Source organism: Podarcis liolepis (assembly GCF_965112155.1).
Source record: "Podarcis liolepis genome assembly, chromosome: 11".
NCBI lineage: Eukaryota > Metazoa > Chordata > Lepidosauria > Squamata > Lacertidae > Podarcis > Podarcis liolepis.
In genome coordinates, this window is record NC_139565.1 from 51,552,346 (window position 1) to 51,569,678 (window position 17,333).

The 17,333-nt window shown below is 40.9% G+C and overlaps 1 protein-coding gene across 4 annotated transcripts in view; it reads right to left on the reverse strand.

Annotated features, from left to right (window-relative positions):
* Positions 1 to 17,333, reverse strand: part of WDR7 (WD repeat domain 7) — a 217,669-nt gene that overhangs the window by 95,083 nt on the left and 105,253 nt on the right. For all 4 annotated transcript variants that reach the window (XM_083465680.1, XM_083465678.1, XM_083465679.1 and 1 more), the window contains one exon: positions 3,273 to 3,494. In XM_083465680.1, coding sequence (XP_083321806.1) covers positions 3,273 to 3,494 — 222 coding nt within the window. The remainder of the gene's footprint in view (positions 1 to 3,272; positions 3,495 to 17,333) is intronic.

Consider the following 17,333-nt stretch of genomic DNA (forward strand, 5'->3'; position numbering starts at 1 on the left):
TATTTAAACTGCTGGAGGGACAACACACAGTTCGGCTGCAGACTCCTTCCCCCCTGCTCATTATTTTAGATCAGGCATCCTTCACCTTGATCATACTAAGGTTGTGTTTTCACTGAGGATGATCTGAATTTCCACAATATTTGTGTTTATTACATATTGTTCCTCCTCCTAAGAGCTTAAAGTGGTTTACATTTGGTCCTTGGGAGAGAGGACCAGCTCAGTGGAAGAGCTCATGCTTGAAAAGCGGGGTTCTATACGAGATCCTGGAGAGATGCTGCTGTTCAAAACAGGCAATACTGAGTTAGGAGGATCAATTATATGACTTCAGTTTCAGATGTTCTGAAGTGATCTCCCAGTGTGGCCAGACTGGCTGAGAGAGGGGTCATCATAGGACAAAACAGGTGGTGGCAGAGACATTACCCTGATGAAAGGTGGGGCATTAAGCACCATACAAGAAGGGGGGTGGAGTCCCTCCACCAGTGATGTGTTAGTTATCAAAAGACAATTGCAAAGTTGGGAGGAGGAGGTTGCCAGGGGACATGATACAGAAGACTTCTTGAACCTTCAAGAGAAGGTACCCTCAAAATCAGCGTTCAGCACCTACCACCTTCTTGAAATTCCACCACCTGAGGTGTCTGTGGTGCTAAAACCTCTCTGAAGAGGTCATATTGCCTTCTTCAGGCTCTGAAGACTTCAGCTAAGCTTCTAAAACAGGCAGGGACCCTTTATGAGTAGAGGCTCTACTCCCCAGGGGCAGGGCTAGCTGCCAATCTTACTGTTCATTTTGGGTTTCCTGGTTGCTGAAGTAACCCCACAGCCTGCCTCTGTTTTCACCTTTTGTTTTGCCTATCTGGACCTACTTTCTCCTTTATCTACTTAGCCTTACTCTAACTTCATCTCTGCTTGACCAGACCTTGTTTATTGGATCCTGGCCTGGAGCAATGATGTGTCTCCTTTCGTCCCTTGACTTTGTGTCTACTACATGCGCCCGCTCAGGCTAGATGTTCACAATCACCACTTGGGACAACCCTAGTATTGAAATACACATGGCAGTTGTTCATAGGGAAGGATACCACATTTTCTTCACTGCACATTCCAAGGATAGGTCTTCATGGTTTGCCAAACAACTAAGTCAAGATGAAGCCAACTGTATGAGGGATCCCTTCACATGACTTGATTGTATACACGTGGCAAAAGAGAAGCAACACGATTTTGGGGTGGGGTCGGGAGAAAAGGTCACAGGAATCCTTCTTTAATTAATTCTTCAAACAGGGCCTAATCACTACAAGTTTTTTTTTTAACGTCAAGCGATTATGAAGACTAGTTCAGAATGATAATCCATCTTCTGAATTCTTAGCAGTACTCAGGGATAAGAATAAGCATTCAAGTATTTATGGTTTGCGTGCTGAAACTCGTTTACAGAATGAACATGGTCTACTACAAGTATTATCCAAAGTTCACATGAGATAGGGGGCAGCCAATAATTTCAATCCCAAAGGGGCTTGCGGTATCATTTATTTGCAGTTGTGTTGGAGAGATAGAGAACTTCTGCTCCTCCTTATGAGGGAGCAGCACTCGAGGGAAAAGGCAAAGGGGTCAACAAATGTGATTATAGAGAGGCAACACTCAGTTCTCTCAGAGAACTACAATTAATGATAAGTAACCTCACTCTGTCAAGATGTTCTTTGTGCATTTCCATTGTGGAGGAAGAACCTGGATGGCAGTGTGTAAACCTCAACAAAACAGACTGTTTGGCTCTTATGATAGGCCTGCCCCAGAAAATAAGCATGGAATTGCAGGAAGTGAAATGCAAATCTCTGAATTAAACCTCCACCGCCTCTTTTTTTCAGCAGTGGAGATGCTGCCAAAAAGACCTTTCTTGGGTGCTAATGGTCAGAAATAAAGGTTCTGATACTGAAATGAAAGCACGTTAAGATACACTGGTGTTCAGATACAAAACATAAAACAAAGTAAAATAAAGTTTTTCCAAGAGGTCAGGTCGTATATTATATTTTGAAAATCATAACAGGAAGTGCACTGATTTAAATTCCCACTTCAAATTTTTAAAAAATACTAAAATTCATGGGATGAATGTGAGAGTGCACAGAATATGGTGACAAAGCAGAATGAAGACTTTCCGGTGAAATAGTCTTTATAAACAGTTGTTCCCATCCTACCTTTCACCTTCACTTATTGACAATGATAAGAAGGGAGGTGTGGCAGTCATGGGTACAGTGTGGCCCATACAAAGAACACAGAAGGATTATTAGAATCGCAACGCTGAATTTAAACTCAGCTAAGTGGTGTCTGCATTAAGAATTAAGCATGAGACAAAGGTATATCTGGAAAGAAAGTATACACGAGACCCAAGAGCACTCAGCCTTATTAGATTCAATGCAATGAAAGGGTATTACTGTAACCTTTAGGAATTCATCCAAGGCCACTGGTTTGTGGAACCATTCTGGTAATCACCTACAATATTCATAAACTAGGGGAATTAAAAAAATGAGTAACTTCTCAGAGGTTTGGATGGTCACCCAAAGCATTTTTGAATAATTAACTTTACATTTCGGTTTTGCTATTAAGACATCGCTAGTAAAAAAAAAAGTGGGATTGTAAATTCTTGATCCAGCTCCCCCCCCCCCCCAAGGATAAAAGGAGCAAAGTCAGAGCTGCAGAAAAAGGACACGAAAAAATCGCTGCAGAAAAGGACATGAAAAAGCATTCCATGAAAACATGGGAGGGGTAAATGAACAAAAGGAGGGATAGTCCAGAAAAGACAGTGCTGCCTGAACTAATGGCGACAAACTAGGGACGAATTTAGGGGGGAAACTAGTTGTTGTTTTTTTAAGGCATTTTAGAGTGGTCTTCCTGGATCAGTTCTAAGAGTACTAAGAGCATGTGAATAGATCCTGTGTTTGGGTAGCAAAGAGTGGTTTTCAACAGCTCCCAGATATGCACACACATATATATGGGGCTATGATCATTAAACAGTGTCTTAGACCTGTGACCCTTCAGAACCCTTGGAAGTTCCTTGGGATGAAATAGTTTAAAATCAAAAGCTTCCGTTTTGGATTTCGTCCTCCGGTGCATGGAGGAGGAGAGGGGTGGTGGAGTGTGTGTGAACCAGTTGCTCTCTGCATCTTGGTTCTCATGGCAGGAAGCCAGGCTTTCCCATTGTTACTGAAATGGGCTATAGAACAGAATATAATAGCACTACATATTTCACTGTACAGCTTGCATCAAGGGGGAGTGGGCAGAGAGAAACTTACAAGTATGCCTCGCCAAAGAATAGTTGGATCCACCACTCGTTGAGCCAAACCCTTCGGGAATTTGGCTAGAGCTGCGCGGCCTGGTCAGCAACTTCGGAGGTTCAATTTCTGCTCCAAACTCTGCTCCAATTACTCCTAGCAGAACTATAGCAGTAGCTTGCTTTCGCCTCTCTTCGTACGACATAGATATTTTTTTCATTTGCGGAAAGCCAGACAGAGAACCTGAAACACAACACAAAGAGCATTAGGACAGGTGGTTCATAAAGTGTTCTAACTCCAGCAACTCTGGTGGTCCTTTCACTGTGCAAAGAATTTAAATACACACCTTATGGCTCCTTTTACTATTCATTTTTTTAAAAGTGGTATAGTAGCCACTGCCTTGTTCTCTTAATACTTGCTGTGCAACCAATGAAACACATGGTATAGGTCTTTCTCTATGGTGGTGCTCCAACAGTTGTCTTAAGGCGATGTATAATAAAAACAATTAAAAGCAGTTTTTAAAAACAGAAAACACATTTGAAACAAAACTGAAACCATACAAAATAGTAACTCGTGGCAAAGACTTATTTATCTACCTGGGAAAGACTGTTGGAACAAAAATATTTTCAACTGTTTCTGGAAGGTACAGATAGTGGACATCTCTCATATGCTAACAGGAATCCTAATCCAGAATGCAACAGTTAGACTGGTGCCTGGGAGTGGCTGCCAGGACCATATAAACACTAGTCCTAAAGGATCTACATTGGCTCCCAGTATGTTTCCAGGCACAGTTCAAAGTGTTGGTGCTGACCTTTAAAGCCCTAAATGGCCTCAGCCCAGTATACCTGAAGGAAGGTCTCCATCGTTCAGCCCAGACACTGAGGTCCAGCTCCAAAGGCCTTTTGGTGGTTTCCTCACTGTGAGAAGTGAATTTATAGGGAACCAGGCAAAGGGCCTTTTTGGTAGTGGTACCCACCCTGTGGAACACCCTCCCATCAGAGTCAAGGAGATAAATAACTACATGACTTTTAGAAGCCCAGCCAGATGGGTGGGGTATAAAAAATTATTATTATTATTATTATTATTATTATTATTATTATTATTATTATTATTAGACATCTGAAGTATAGGGAATTTTTTATGTATTGTGTTTTATTGTAGGGTACATATAATAAATTCATCATCATCATCATCATCATCATCATCATCATATTGACCCAATCACTCTGGGTGGCTCCCAACAAAATATTAAAAACATTTAGAAGATGACTTCTAAAAGCCAAATACTGTAGTTGTTTCACCAAATGAAGTATATGGATTTATGTTTTCCTGCAGTCTGTTATGGCAGTACATTATAAACACTGGGGGGCATTTATAACAAGAAAGGCTAGACAGTTACCCAACTGGAAGAGTTCCCTCTCCCTTGCATTAAGTTTCACTTTCTAGGTTACACTGGCCTAGGGGTCAAGGTCACAGAAGGGTTGGCACACGCAATCCCTTGCTGCCTTCAAATACTTACTTTACATGGCTTCTGGGTCTTACTTTAAGTCTAAGCTGATGACCCTAAAGCAGTTTACATTAGTGAATGAAATAATGCAAGAATGCAGTAGGCAAAGGAATATGAACAACACAGCAACACTAGCAGGCTATCTGAACTGTCTGCACCCCAGGTGGTCCTTATAAGAACTGTAACTTTAAGAAAGGATGGCCCAAGCTTGTTCTTCCCCCTTCTACCTCACCATCACTTTTTCCTTCTGTTTCATTCTATTTAGACTGTACACCAGAAGAAGGCAGGGACTGTACTGGTTTTTGTAAGCTGCTTTGGGAGCCTTTTCAGCTAAAGAGAAGGACGGGAGATGACTTAAAGAAATAAGAAATATTTATAAGCATGCAGGGCTGCATTTACAAAATTTAAGGACACTGGATGTTACCTATTTAAGTCACGCTCAGAAGAGACTCACGGAAATTAATGGACAAGTCCACTGATATTAATGGGTCTACTCGTGACTATGGCTCGTATATCACCCATGACTTCAACTGCATTTTGAGGTATAGCTATAACTTCTTCAATATACCAGGAAACAGACTTCTGTATATTATAGCCAATGTACTAGAAGTCTCACCCTTCCCTGCTACAACTGTGATGTTAAATCTCTTCTGAGAGAAATCAGAGGAGACCACTTGGTACTCACAGACAGAATTACAAGGTCTGGAGATTAACAAAGTGAGAATTAATAATAAAAAACGCTCTGCTACGGTATGCCCAAACTGCAGCAAATGAATTCTCTCTCTCTCTCTCTCTCTCTCTTAAAAGAAAAGGGGAAAAGAGCACTGGAACCTCTGTTAAGAAAACCGATTCCCAGTTCAGCTCTAGTTCTGATAGTTTTACACCCAAAGGAGTGGGTGGGGGGGATCTTTAACAATGAGAAGGAGAGGAGCTTAAAAAAAAATAAAAATCAATAGTCACCTTGTATGGAAAAAAGAAAGATGAAAATGGACTCTACGCTAAGTGATACGTAACCATTTTAATCACCTGCAATTTGTATATATAATGACTACCGTTAAACGCAACACAAACCGCAACCGGGGTCTGCCTAGGCAGATCCATTTTTTAATTCGCTTCACTCAGAGCACAATGATCTGGAAGGAAACCACCACGCTCCCCTCCCCTCCAGCCCCCACCCCACCCCAAGAAGCATGCTCCATAACAATAGTTCAAAGGAAAGCTCCATTCTGCAGTTGCACTGATTGTTCTGTCAGCTGACCTCTGCAGAAGGGAATTGCTAACCGCTGCCGAGCTCCTTAGCTGACAAATGAATGATCGCAGCTCCATCTATTTTCACTATGGCTGCCTCTAGCCCAGGTGCTCAGACAGAGAGCCCGGTGTGACATCTTAGATCAAGATGAATTGGCACAAACTCCTGATCCAAGATTGTTTTATACCATTTAATTTAGTTTCTTCCCCTGCTCGGATGAGCACAGCTCTGGTTATGGATTTCTATTCTAATGTACTGAAGCAAGCACTGAAAGAAGCCAATGAAGCAGATGCTGGAGCTGGGGGACTGCAGGGATACTGATCAATAGGCAAGGCATTGACCCCAACCACTCAGCCTCTGCAATGGTCACTGTTTAAAGAAAAGAACTGGGGTGGGGGAGAGAAAGCCCCACACATGTGCTGCTTCCAGTAGGAAATTAAACAACAGGGGCACTTGGCAAACTCCCCCCTCGGAAAACAAAAAGGGAGAGAGAGGAGCCCCCTCGTTGGCTCTTCCTTTTGTTTGATTAAAGCAAGCTCAAGTTAACCCTTCGTTTTATCGGGATTCATTTAGGGCCAAATGCTTCTTTCTGGCGAGTCCAGGTTTAGCAAGCCAACCCTATGTTAAAACCTCAAGAATCAAGGGGAAAACATATCAACGTGTTGACTGCCTTTTCCAGTTCTGCTCTGCGGATGCGTTTCTTTCACAAGAAGCGCCCGTCTGAAAGCACTCTGAGGCTCCTGACCCCCTTTCAAGAGATTTCAATGTTCTGCAGCCAGGCTTAAAAGCTGCAAGCGTTTTAGTGCCAGAAAGAGCAGTGGAAGTGAAGTTTTGGGGAGCTGATTAGCAACTCAGTTTACGTAAACCGAGCTATGTTCACTAGAGGACACTAGCTGACATTTTGTTCTGTGTAAGAGATTTAGGTGTGAAACTGGTGTGTCCCCCCCCTTTACTGTCTTTTGAGTTATTAGGAGGAACATGCAATTAATGGCAACCCTTCCCAACAAATAAACTGACAGCCAAATGGGAGATTTTAAAATGAAATAATGTCTATAAAAGTTGTCCTCGCTACAAGTTTCATTTGTCTCGTGAAAATTTGGTATTTTCTCACAGCGATGTGCCTCCATTTAATCATGCTAAAGGGTGACACAGAGATCCATTTTCTTGACAGGACGGTTGATCACCCTATCACGGTGAGAAAATTAATAACCTCAAATAGCCCTATGTGGGGGGGGGGGGGGAAGAAGCTACGCTGGGGAAGAAGGAAGGTTTCTGCATTTAAGTTGTAGAGATAGCACACTTTCTATGCACTAAGTAAATGGAAGTGACAGATTTCTTCATTATTTGCCAAACGGACATTTTGACTCCACATTTACAAAGGTTTGCAAGCACACTGACCGAGTACCAAAACCAAAAAGACAACAGCCCTACAGGAAATGGTCAACAACTGTAGCTGTATATTTTTCATCCCTAATCTGTTTAAATAAAATATAGGTTAAAAAAAATCTGAAAAAAAGTTTAAGCTGTTTAAAAGGTTGCAAGATATTGATTACTTCATTTAAAAAGCAGTCAGGGAGTGCAACCAAGAGGTCAGGATAAATTTAGCAGTTTGAAGCACTTTACTAAATAACTCTAAAGATCATGTTAATTGGCTTTGCACAGTCCTAGTGTAAAATTAATTTTATCCTATCTTACAATAAAAGGATTAAAAGACATATTAAGTTCTACAGGTTTAACTGGAACAGGAATCAATGGATTTGAATTAAGGCTAAAGGCTATTTTATGGGAGATGGACTACCCCCAGATACTTTATATCTGCTATTAGGCACATGATGGTACTCTTTTATTGTATTAGATATTAAAAACTTGGAGGGGTAAATGCCATACCAATTTATTATTATAGAAATGTGTCTTGGAATTCTGAGCAGGTGAGTTCTTTGGTTTCAGTCCACAGAATTTACTGATCCTCTGATCCTTTCATAACCCCTGGCACAACTGCAACCCTTATAGTGGTGTCCAAACTTTTTTCAAAAAGGGCCAGATTTGATGAAGTGAAGGACCATGAAGGCAGACCAAAGGGCCAACCAAAGTTGTTGACCTTTTTTTTTAGGATTGAAGCTGTTGAACTTTCTTATGATTTTACCCCAAAAATAAACTGCCACTGGGGCCGGATTGAACTCACTGGCAGGCCAGATTAGGCCCCCGAAATGGACTTTGGACGTGCCTGCCTTAAGAGATAGACCGGCCATATTATTCATGCTCTGATAACATCTTGTTTGGACTACTGTAATGCCTCATATATTGTTGTTGTTCTTTAGTCGTTTAGTCATGTCCAACTCTTTGTGACCCCCTGGACCAGAGCACGCCAGGCATTCCTGTTTTCCACTGCCTCCTGCAGTTTGGTCAAACTCATGCTGGTAGCTTCGAGAACACTGTCCAACCATCTCATCCTCTGTTGTCCCCTTCTCCTTGTGCCCTCCATCTTTCCTAACATCAGGGTCTTTTCCAGGGAGTCTTCTCTTCTCATGAGGTGGCCAAAGTATGGGAGCCTCAGCTTCAGGATCTGTCCTTCTAGTGAGCACTCAGGGCTGATTTCCTCCAGAATGGATTGGTTTGATCTTCTTGCAGTCCATGGGACTCTCAAGAGTCTCCACCAGCACCATAATTCAAAAGCATCAATTCTTCGGCGATCAGCCTTCTTTATGGTCCAGCTCTCACTTCCATACATCACTACTGGGAGTGTGTGTGTGTGTGTATATATATATATATATATATACTGGGAATGCCTCATATATAGGGCTGCCTATAAAGTGTGCTGAGCAATGGAAAGCCCTTTCTAGAGAGGCTCATTTGGCACCACTTAAGTTCTGGCGTAAAGACCATTTGCCCAGTTGACGAGTGTTTTGTCTTTTTACTCTCCTGGCTTTGGCTTCATACAGCTACCATTGCTTGCTATGCTTTACTGTTTCAGCGTTTTATTCTTGCTATTTGGTGGTTTTAAGCTATGGTTCTTAACAGTCAACCAAGCTGGGAACACTCTGAATATTCTCTCCATGTTTTAATCCTAGTTAATTTATTTGGTTTCTTCCTATTCCTTGCAAAACTGGATGGACTTTCTGCTGGACCCCATATTTCTGTAAATTGGGGGTCAATGTAAGTTTTGGTCCTTCAGAAAAAAATCCTTCTTCAGTCTTGATCCTTCCTTGATACTAGGAAGCATCAGACGAGGCGTTAAATGCAGAAAAGGTGTTGTCACTGATGCGGTACATTAACTGTAATATTCGGGCATTGCTATTTGTCCTTTAATAATTCATGTAGATGTGGCACCATCTACTGACCTGAGCTATTGGAAGTTTACCGTGTTGTCATCTGTGAGGTGTTAAAATTCCTGTTGTGCCACTTTTGAGGCAGAACTACACTTGGCCATCAGCTATATGTGCCTTGAATGAAGAGCACCAAACAGTACTTATAAAAATTTCAGATGCACCTCAAGATGTGCAAAACATTGATTGCAACTATGCCTCTCTTTCCCTCCCTCCCTCCCTCTCTCTCTCTCTCTCTCTCTCTCTCTCTGGCACAAACATTTCTGCTTTGCTGCATATCCCATATTCTACCCACAAAATCTCTTCTGTTGATATTAACTGCCTTAACATATTATATTTGTTCAAGAATTCCCACATGAGCTGAAAGAACCGACACAGCGCATCAAATGTTGAACACAGTGAAGACTGTTATGCAGTTCAGACTGTGAAGACATTAAGTAGTAACGAACTTCCGTTTATTTAAAATATGAAATCCCATGAGTTCTGATCCAAGACATAACTTCCAGGGTGGATCACAAAGCAAAGTAAGAGCACCACAGGATAAGAGAAAAGCAGCAATTAAAACGAAATGAAAGAAGTAGAGCAACAAGCAATTTAAGGGAAATGATTTGGTAAAAAGAATAATACAGTGGTACCTCGGCTTACATACACTTCAGGTTACAGACTCCGCTAACCAAGAAATAGTACCTCGGGTTAAGAACTTTGCTTCAGGATAAGAACAGAAATCGCGCGGCGGCCGTGCAGCAGCAGCAGGAGGTCCCATTAGCTAAAGTGGTGCTTCAGGTTAAGAACAGTTTCAGATTAAGAACGGACTTCCGGAGTGAATTAAGTACTTAACCTGAGGTACCACTGTACTACCTTAACGTTTATCCAGCACATGTGAATGTACACACTCCTTACAACAACCTTATAAGGTAGATGAGTATTATTATCATCATCTTGTCGTTGTTGGCATCCATCTGTCTCAAGAGACAACGGAGTGCACCTCTGAGCGTGAAGTCACCTCTGAGGGTGAAGTTAGCAGCACTTAAGTGACCTCCCTAGTGTGCAAGCCTGGAAATGGAGGTCCTGGGCTCTTGGCCGTGCTGAAATGGTCAAAAGGAAAGCAGAGCAATACATTTATCACCAGCTGAGTTGCTGGAAGGAGGCATACAAGGTGCCATCCAACCATCCTAAGGACTCTACTCCAGATTTGTGTAGGGTTTACTTCTTAATGCCTTCTTCTCTTGAAGATGTCCCACAAGGCAGTGGAGGTTTAGGACCAGATTTTTCCTTTTCCTAGATATGAACTAAATGTCTTACTGCATTCAATGAAGTTTGCTGGAGTTCACCCTTTACTGGAGGATTATGATTAGCATCGTGTCTGATCACCATCCGTTTTTAAAATTTCAAAACAAACTTTAAGCTGAGCTGACAGCAAGCAGACTTCTGCTCTCAAATTTTATGGGGCTTAAAAATATTATTCATTCTCTACCTTCTTGGCCCCTAAACAGTTTCCCTGGGCACGTCTTGTCCTGTTCCTAAGCCTTGACTACAAAAGCTGTCGACTTCCAACTGGGCATAATGAACCTCCCACATCAGGAGTTGCAATGTTCGCATAGATTCCATGTGAGCATTGAAGTCAATAGCTAGAAGGGGCTAACAAGAAATTGGTAGCTAATTTTAATACAATTCACACAGAATACTTAATTAAGAAAAATACCATAAATTATATATGTATTATTCTTATAGCACTAAAGATGCGGGAGCTTTTATGAAGCAACAAACTGACAAGTCCCCAAGGAATTTACAGTCTATAGGGGAAACAACAGCAAACAGGGTTACAGTTTAGTAGGAAATGTAGACTCAAAGGCTGCGCTAAATATTTATTAAGTTACCATATATGGTAGAAAGGAGTGTAATGTTTTTACGTTCCCCTTTAATATGAAATTTTAAATATTTGTGTAATTCGCTCAGAGATCTTGGGATAGAGCAGACTATGCAACAGACAAATATGGGATTAAAACCATTTGCTCTTGGATGCAGTCAAAACACAGTTGACCTCATCTCTTCCTTTTAATCACAGCACACAACACAGCACTGCCTTGCTTTAAACAAAGTTCAACATTCAAAGCTAAAAATTTGCTTCCATTTTTCAAGCAGCTGGAACCAAATGTTTTCATAGTAGCTTACGAGTAATCGCAAGGATTAAGGTGCTGATTTTCTGCTGCATAGTTGGTGCTATTCTAAGCCAATGGCGTGTTTAAATCCACACCAATGAAATCAATACAGCACTGTTCTCTTCAAGGTGAGACCAAATAAACCTGTCTGAAGCTCTGAGAAATAGGCTTTGCAGCACACTTTGAGTGCTAAGTGCCTTTCAGTCCAGAGATCTGTCATTAAATAATCATTAGCCATCATTCATTCTTCCTAAAAAGCTTAACATCTAAACTTGTTCAGCATCCACTAAAGTATTAGTATAGACTACCAAGTATTCATTAGCTCGTAGGGATGTGGATACACTTAACTTTAACAATGTACTGACATGCTAAGGCACAAAGTGGAACAAGAGAGCCTAGTGAACAATGCTCCTTGCTTATTGCTTTCAAGTTCCTTCAAATTGCTGTCATTACATGGAAGGGTTAAAAGAGCCAGCAAGCTTTTTCTTTTCCCTTCCTTCCTTCCTTCCTTCCTTTATTTTTATTTTTTTGCTCACAGACATTCTTGTCAAGTTATAAAACTGCAAGTACGTCTGTGGCTTTGCCATTTCGCATCCCGCCTTATGGAGCTGGAGGGTGGTTGTTGTTTTTCAAACCTTTCCTGGTCGGGGTTTTTCATTCATCTTTGGTGACAGGAGCAACATTTTCATAATTAATTAACATTTATCCACACTGCTGTAATGGCAGTCACCTGTGTCATGTTCCTTGCCGTGGGAGCACACTTCTACACCTCCGGAAATTCATTGTAATTCACACACAAAAATAATCTAAGCATACTTCTGTTCCTAATTTCAATATATTGCGATTGCGGGATCCAGTCTTCGCATGATGCAGTGAACTCGACCAACATATAAATGTTATTGACACCACTACAGCCAATGCAGACAGCAGGCTTCTTATTCATTTTCTAGAGACGTACCTAATAATTTTATAGAAGTCAGGCTGTGCATAAGTGATAGAGTATTCACTTTTGAAAAGAAACATAACGTGACTACTTGGTGGTCATATACAATATCACAGCTAGCTACTGTAGATTTAAATGTGCCTAAATCTGTACAACAGCATCAGACGGCTGGGTAATAGGGAATTTATATAGCTTTCTATAATTCTTGTTAATGTATTAATGCCTATTAAAAACTGCTGAGATTTTGCAGTGTTGGTTGCTGATTTGTAAGGGAAGTGTTCATTCATACTAGTATAAATATAAAACAGATTTGATTATTGAATATCTTCTTTATAATATGCTAACAGGATTAAATTAATTACTATGACACACTGCAGGAAGGTGGGGTGGGGTGGGGGAAGAGGCAGTATGAAAAAAATATCCAGCTCTGGTTGATTAAAGGGATCATCTATCAGCTCCATACAAAACTGCAGAGAATCCATTTTGTCCTGAACTATTCCTCACTGCTCTTGCTGTATGTTAGGGAAATAGTTGCCTTCAACCATTTTAGGTTTCCCGTTCTCCAATACAGTGAAATGTTTGGTTCGCAACGTAGAAAAAAGTCCTCAGATCAAGAAAAATGAAACACAGGCAATCTGTGCCTGTATATACACCTTAAATATATGTGAAGCTTTGTGAAATATAAGGACATGAACTTAACATTTATGCAAGAAGAGAATAAAGAATTTGATTATAGCCTTAAACTCAAAAATTGTCTAAATCTTCATTATGAGAGAGTGACTCATATTTTTGCCTCTGAACTGAGCTAATTGCAATGAATTAAAATTTCATTTATGCAGTGAAACAGGACATGTTCAGATAGATCCACAAACCTGCTCCATTATTTGTTGCTTTGCTTGCTGATGCATAGGCACTGGTAAAAACAGTATAATAAAATAATGGCAATTTAAAAAATATTCAACCCTCCTAAAAATTAAATATTTCAAGCTCATCCGTTACCTTGCTAGATGCTGATGGCTAGCTTACAATGAGACAAAAATCAAAGTACATATGAAAATATTTTTCCAAATGACTCCTGCTTTTAAAGATATGCTAGATTACAAAAAAACCACCTGATCAATAAAAGCAATTCATTCTGGAGTATCAAACCTCACTGGGCATTGGTAAAACTTCAATAAAACCAGTATTCTGGATTTTACATTTTGAAACATGATTACTATTTTATTGAAAAGTATAAGAGTAACAAACTATTTTAAATTGCAATCATTTTGAAACCGAGTTGCAACTTATCCTGATTCTTTATGAAGAGACCAGATTCTTATTGGAAATCAATGAGAAGGCAGGTAAAATTAGATAGCCATGATTTGCCAGGAAATCAATAAGAGATAGAGCAATATCAGAAACTAAAAATGGAATGTCTTACAGAAACTGAAAATATATTTTCCCCACAATTTCCCCCCCAAAGATCTGGCTGCTAAAAAAAATTAAATGCCACAAAATAACGAAGATCATGTAAACATTACATTCAGTTGCCTTTCTGTTATAAAAAATGAAAAAACCTTCCACGCCTCATTTCTTTCTGTTTCCATGTAATGTCTGAAAACGATTCATTAAATCCTTTTGAAAGAAAAATTATATTACAAAAGGTTTAAACAGGATGCTATGCCAAAACAAAGGTGTGCCTACAGAGGTATTTTAACAGCACTTTTAAGAATGCTTCTATAAAAAGAAAATGGTAAAAGAGGCAATACCCAACACAGATAAGAAATGTTGCACAGCACAATTTTATCCCACAAAGCCACCAACATCACAGAATAACAGTGGCAAATAACAGCAGCAACAGGAGGCTTAGCAGGAATAATTGCACAGATACAATTAACAAGGCTTTGGGAAGTGGGAACTTGTGAGGTATTTAGCTCCTTTCTGCTGTAATGTGCTTTGAAAGAGTTGGAAAACAGCACGATTACAGATGACAGAATCAGCAGCGCAACTTCCTGAAGGATTAGGAGGCAGGGCTCACAGTCTCATTGGTATTCCTTGAGCCTATTATTATTCAGGTGAGTTCTGAATATGTAACAAGTGCAGACACAATGCTGGATTTTCCTTCCTGCGTAATTCTGAAGCTTCAACCGTTTGCAATTTTGCAGCGCATCGTTCAGTAAATATTGAAACAGCTGTCTAAAACCACAGTTCTACAAAGTATGAGGCAAGCCTCGTGAAGGGAAGAGAGAGCGCTGCTAGGTAAAATATGCCCACAGACAAGCAATATATAGGGGAATAAAAAAAAAGGAGAGAAATATGAATATGAATTTAAACACACTAGAGGTCTGGTTTTCACATAATGCAAAGCCATGGCTCAATAGTAATTTATTTTGAACATTTATATGTCGCCTTCCATATAAAAAATTCTCCAAGACTACTTACATATTAAAATAACATTACGTCAACTGTAATTGAGCTTAGTCTGGGGGCACATCTGGAAAAATGAAGAAACTGTCATGGCAACACAAAATACCCATCTTATGGAACAAAAATTGATGATGATCACACCCACCCAAACACCTTCACTCCCTTCCATAAAGGAATAAAACACAGACAACAAGAGGAGACACCCCTCATAAAACAACCCCTCTAATGGTCAGGGGTCCCTTTACCTTTTTAAGAAAAGTCAAACCCTCTCAATTTTTGAAAATACAAACGCGGCAGGGCCTAGCAGACACTAAGGGGGTTATCTGTGGGTGCCACATTGCCCAAAGAACCACACTGGGGGCCCCCGGCTTAGGGTTCTGCGTGAAACCCACTCAGCAGCGTAACAATGGTTTCCTAACTACATGATCCGAAACTTTGGTTTGTAGTCAGTTTACAAACTTTAGTTTAACTATGGCTTTGTGTGAGATGCAAGATGGATCTCAAATATGGATGGTCTCCCCACTTCACCCCAGATGTTTTACCAAGATACAAAGACACAAAAGTAGCTGGAAAAGAAACCGAACTCTTGGGAAATAAGCCATAGTTGGATCATTTGTGGGCAGGGCCATCCCTGGTGTGTGTGCACATTTAAAAGTCTACCAGCACTGCCTTCCTAAAGTAGCAGCAAAATAAAAATGCAAGCTGAGCTGAGAGGTAAAACAACAACAAAGGATTAATTGTGAGCAGAGGTAGTGGGTAGAGAAACTCAACAGGGGGGTGCAGGGAGTACGATTTGCACCAGGCCCCACCCTCCCTAGGGAATAGCCCTGTCTGTGGAGAAACCTATGGTTGGTTTGATAAACAAACCATGACTTGTGTTTAAGTGCTAACCTGGCCATGGTGGCATAGAGATGCCACTGAGAACCAATGGTTCACAGGATTAGCCTAATGCAAAATGGTGAGTAACATTAGACATGTGACTGTAGATTTTATGAGTCACTGAGCTGGTACAACACGGAGGGAAGCTTGGTTTGATCCAAAGGTTCCCTTCTTCCAGTGGAAGGAATTTTCTGGCAAAGAAAGGAAACCTTTGGATACGAACCACTTTTTTAAACCCCCAAACCTAAAACCCACCTCTTTTGACAGCTAACAATCAGGGCATGGTGGTGTGTACAAAACTAAAAACACCATAAAAATATACAGTGGTACCTCAGGTTAAGTACTTAATTCGTTCTGGAGATCCGTTCTTAACCTGAAACTGTTCTTAACCTGAAGCACCACTTTAGCTAATGGGGCCTCCCACTGCTGCCGCTCTGCCGCTGTTCTCATCCTGAAGCAAAGTTCTTACCCCAAGGTAATATTTCTGGGTTAGCGGAGTCTGTAACCTGAAGCGTATGTAACCTGAAGCGTATGTAACCCGAGGTACCACTGTACAGTAAAAATATTAGAACAGTTGTAAAAGGACAAAATGAAACAAATTGTCGTAATATACAAAAAGACCTCAGCTTAATAATCGCAGAACATCAGGGCAGTGAGGGGAGGGATATGGGTCTTTAAAAGACCTCTCAAGCAAGCAATTGATGGTGCTTCCAGTACAGTAGGGAGAAGACCTGCCCAAAGAATGGAGCAACAGCAGAAAATGCCACATTAAAAAAAAGAAATAATCACTATATAATGGGTCTATAACATGTGGTGCTGCTGACAACATCTCATCAATCTATCAGGTCTACGTAGGGACAGGTAGTCTTTTGGGCAAGCCGCAGGATCATACCAAAGGCCCATGTAGCCCAGCGCTCTGTTCTCGGAGTGCACATGGGAAGGTCTTTGTAACCAGATGCTCATGGGATGCTCACAAGCAGCACCTTAGCGCAACACTCTCCACGCCTGCGCTTCCAAGCAACTGATATGCAGGGGCTCTGCATGGTTCATAAGTGGGTGGAGGGAGAGACATGTTGAGGACCTAAAAGAAGCATGTCCATATTACACAATCCCTCATCGTACAATAAGTAGGATTGCAACAACACTGCCTGTATGGTGAAATATTGCAATCATAGAAGAGTATTAAGTGAGCAACGTGCAAACTAGAAACATCTCAAGTGCAAATAGACCCCAAAAGTGGAGCACAACTGACATGTTATAATAACATACACAAGCTCTGCCATCTTGAAACTGGCATCCATGTAGATTCACAACACTGATCCCACACATATTTAAACAACAAACACTCACATACACACCACACGAGGAAGGTATTAGTGACACTGTGAACACCATGGCATTGCAAATGGGTGTTTGCCAACTGGGTATAGGATTACCTTAGCTTGCTCTTGGGCAGAATTAGCTTTGCAGGAGCTTCATAGAACAGATTACTCAAGCCCTTCCTCAGCACTAGGGGCTCCATAAGGACCACACCCACAATTCTATAGGTTCCACTTGTAATGCATTAGTGTGAAGCGAAAACAAGAAAGAAAAACCTTCCAGCTCTCTCTCTG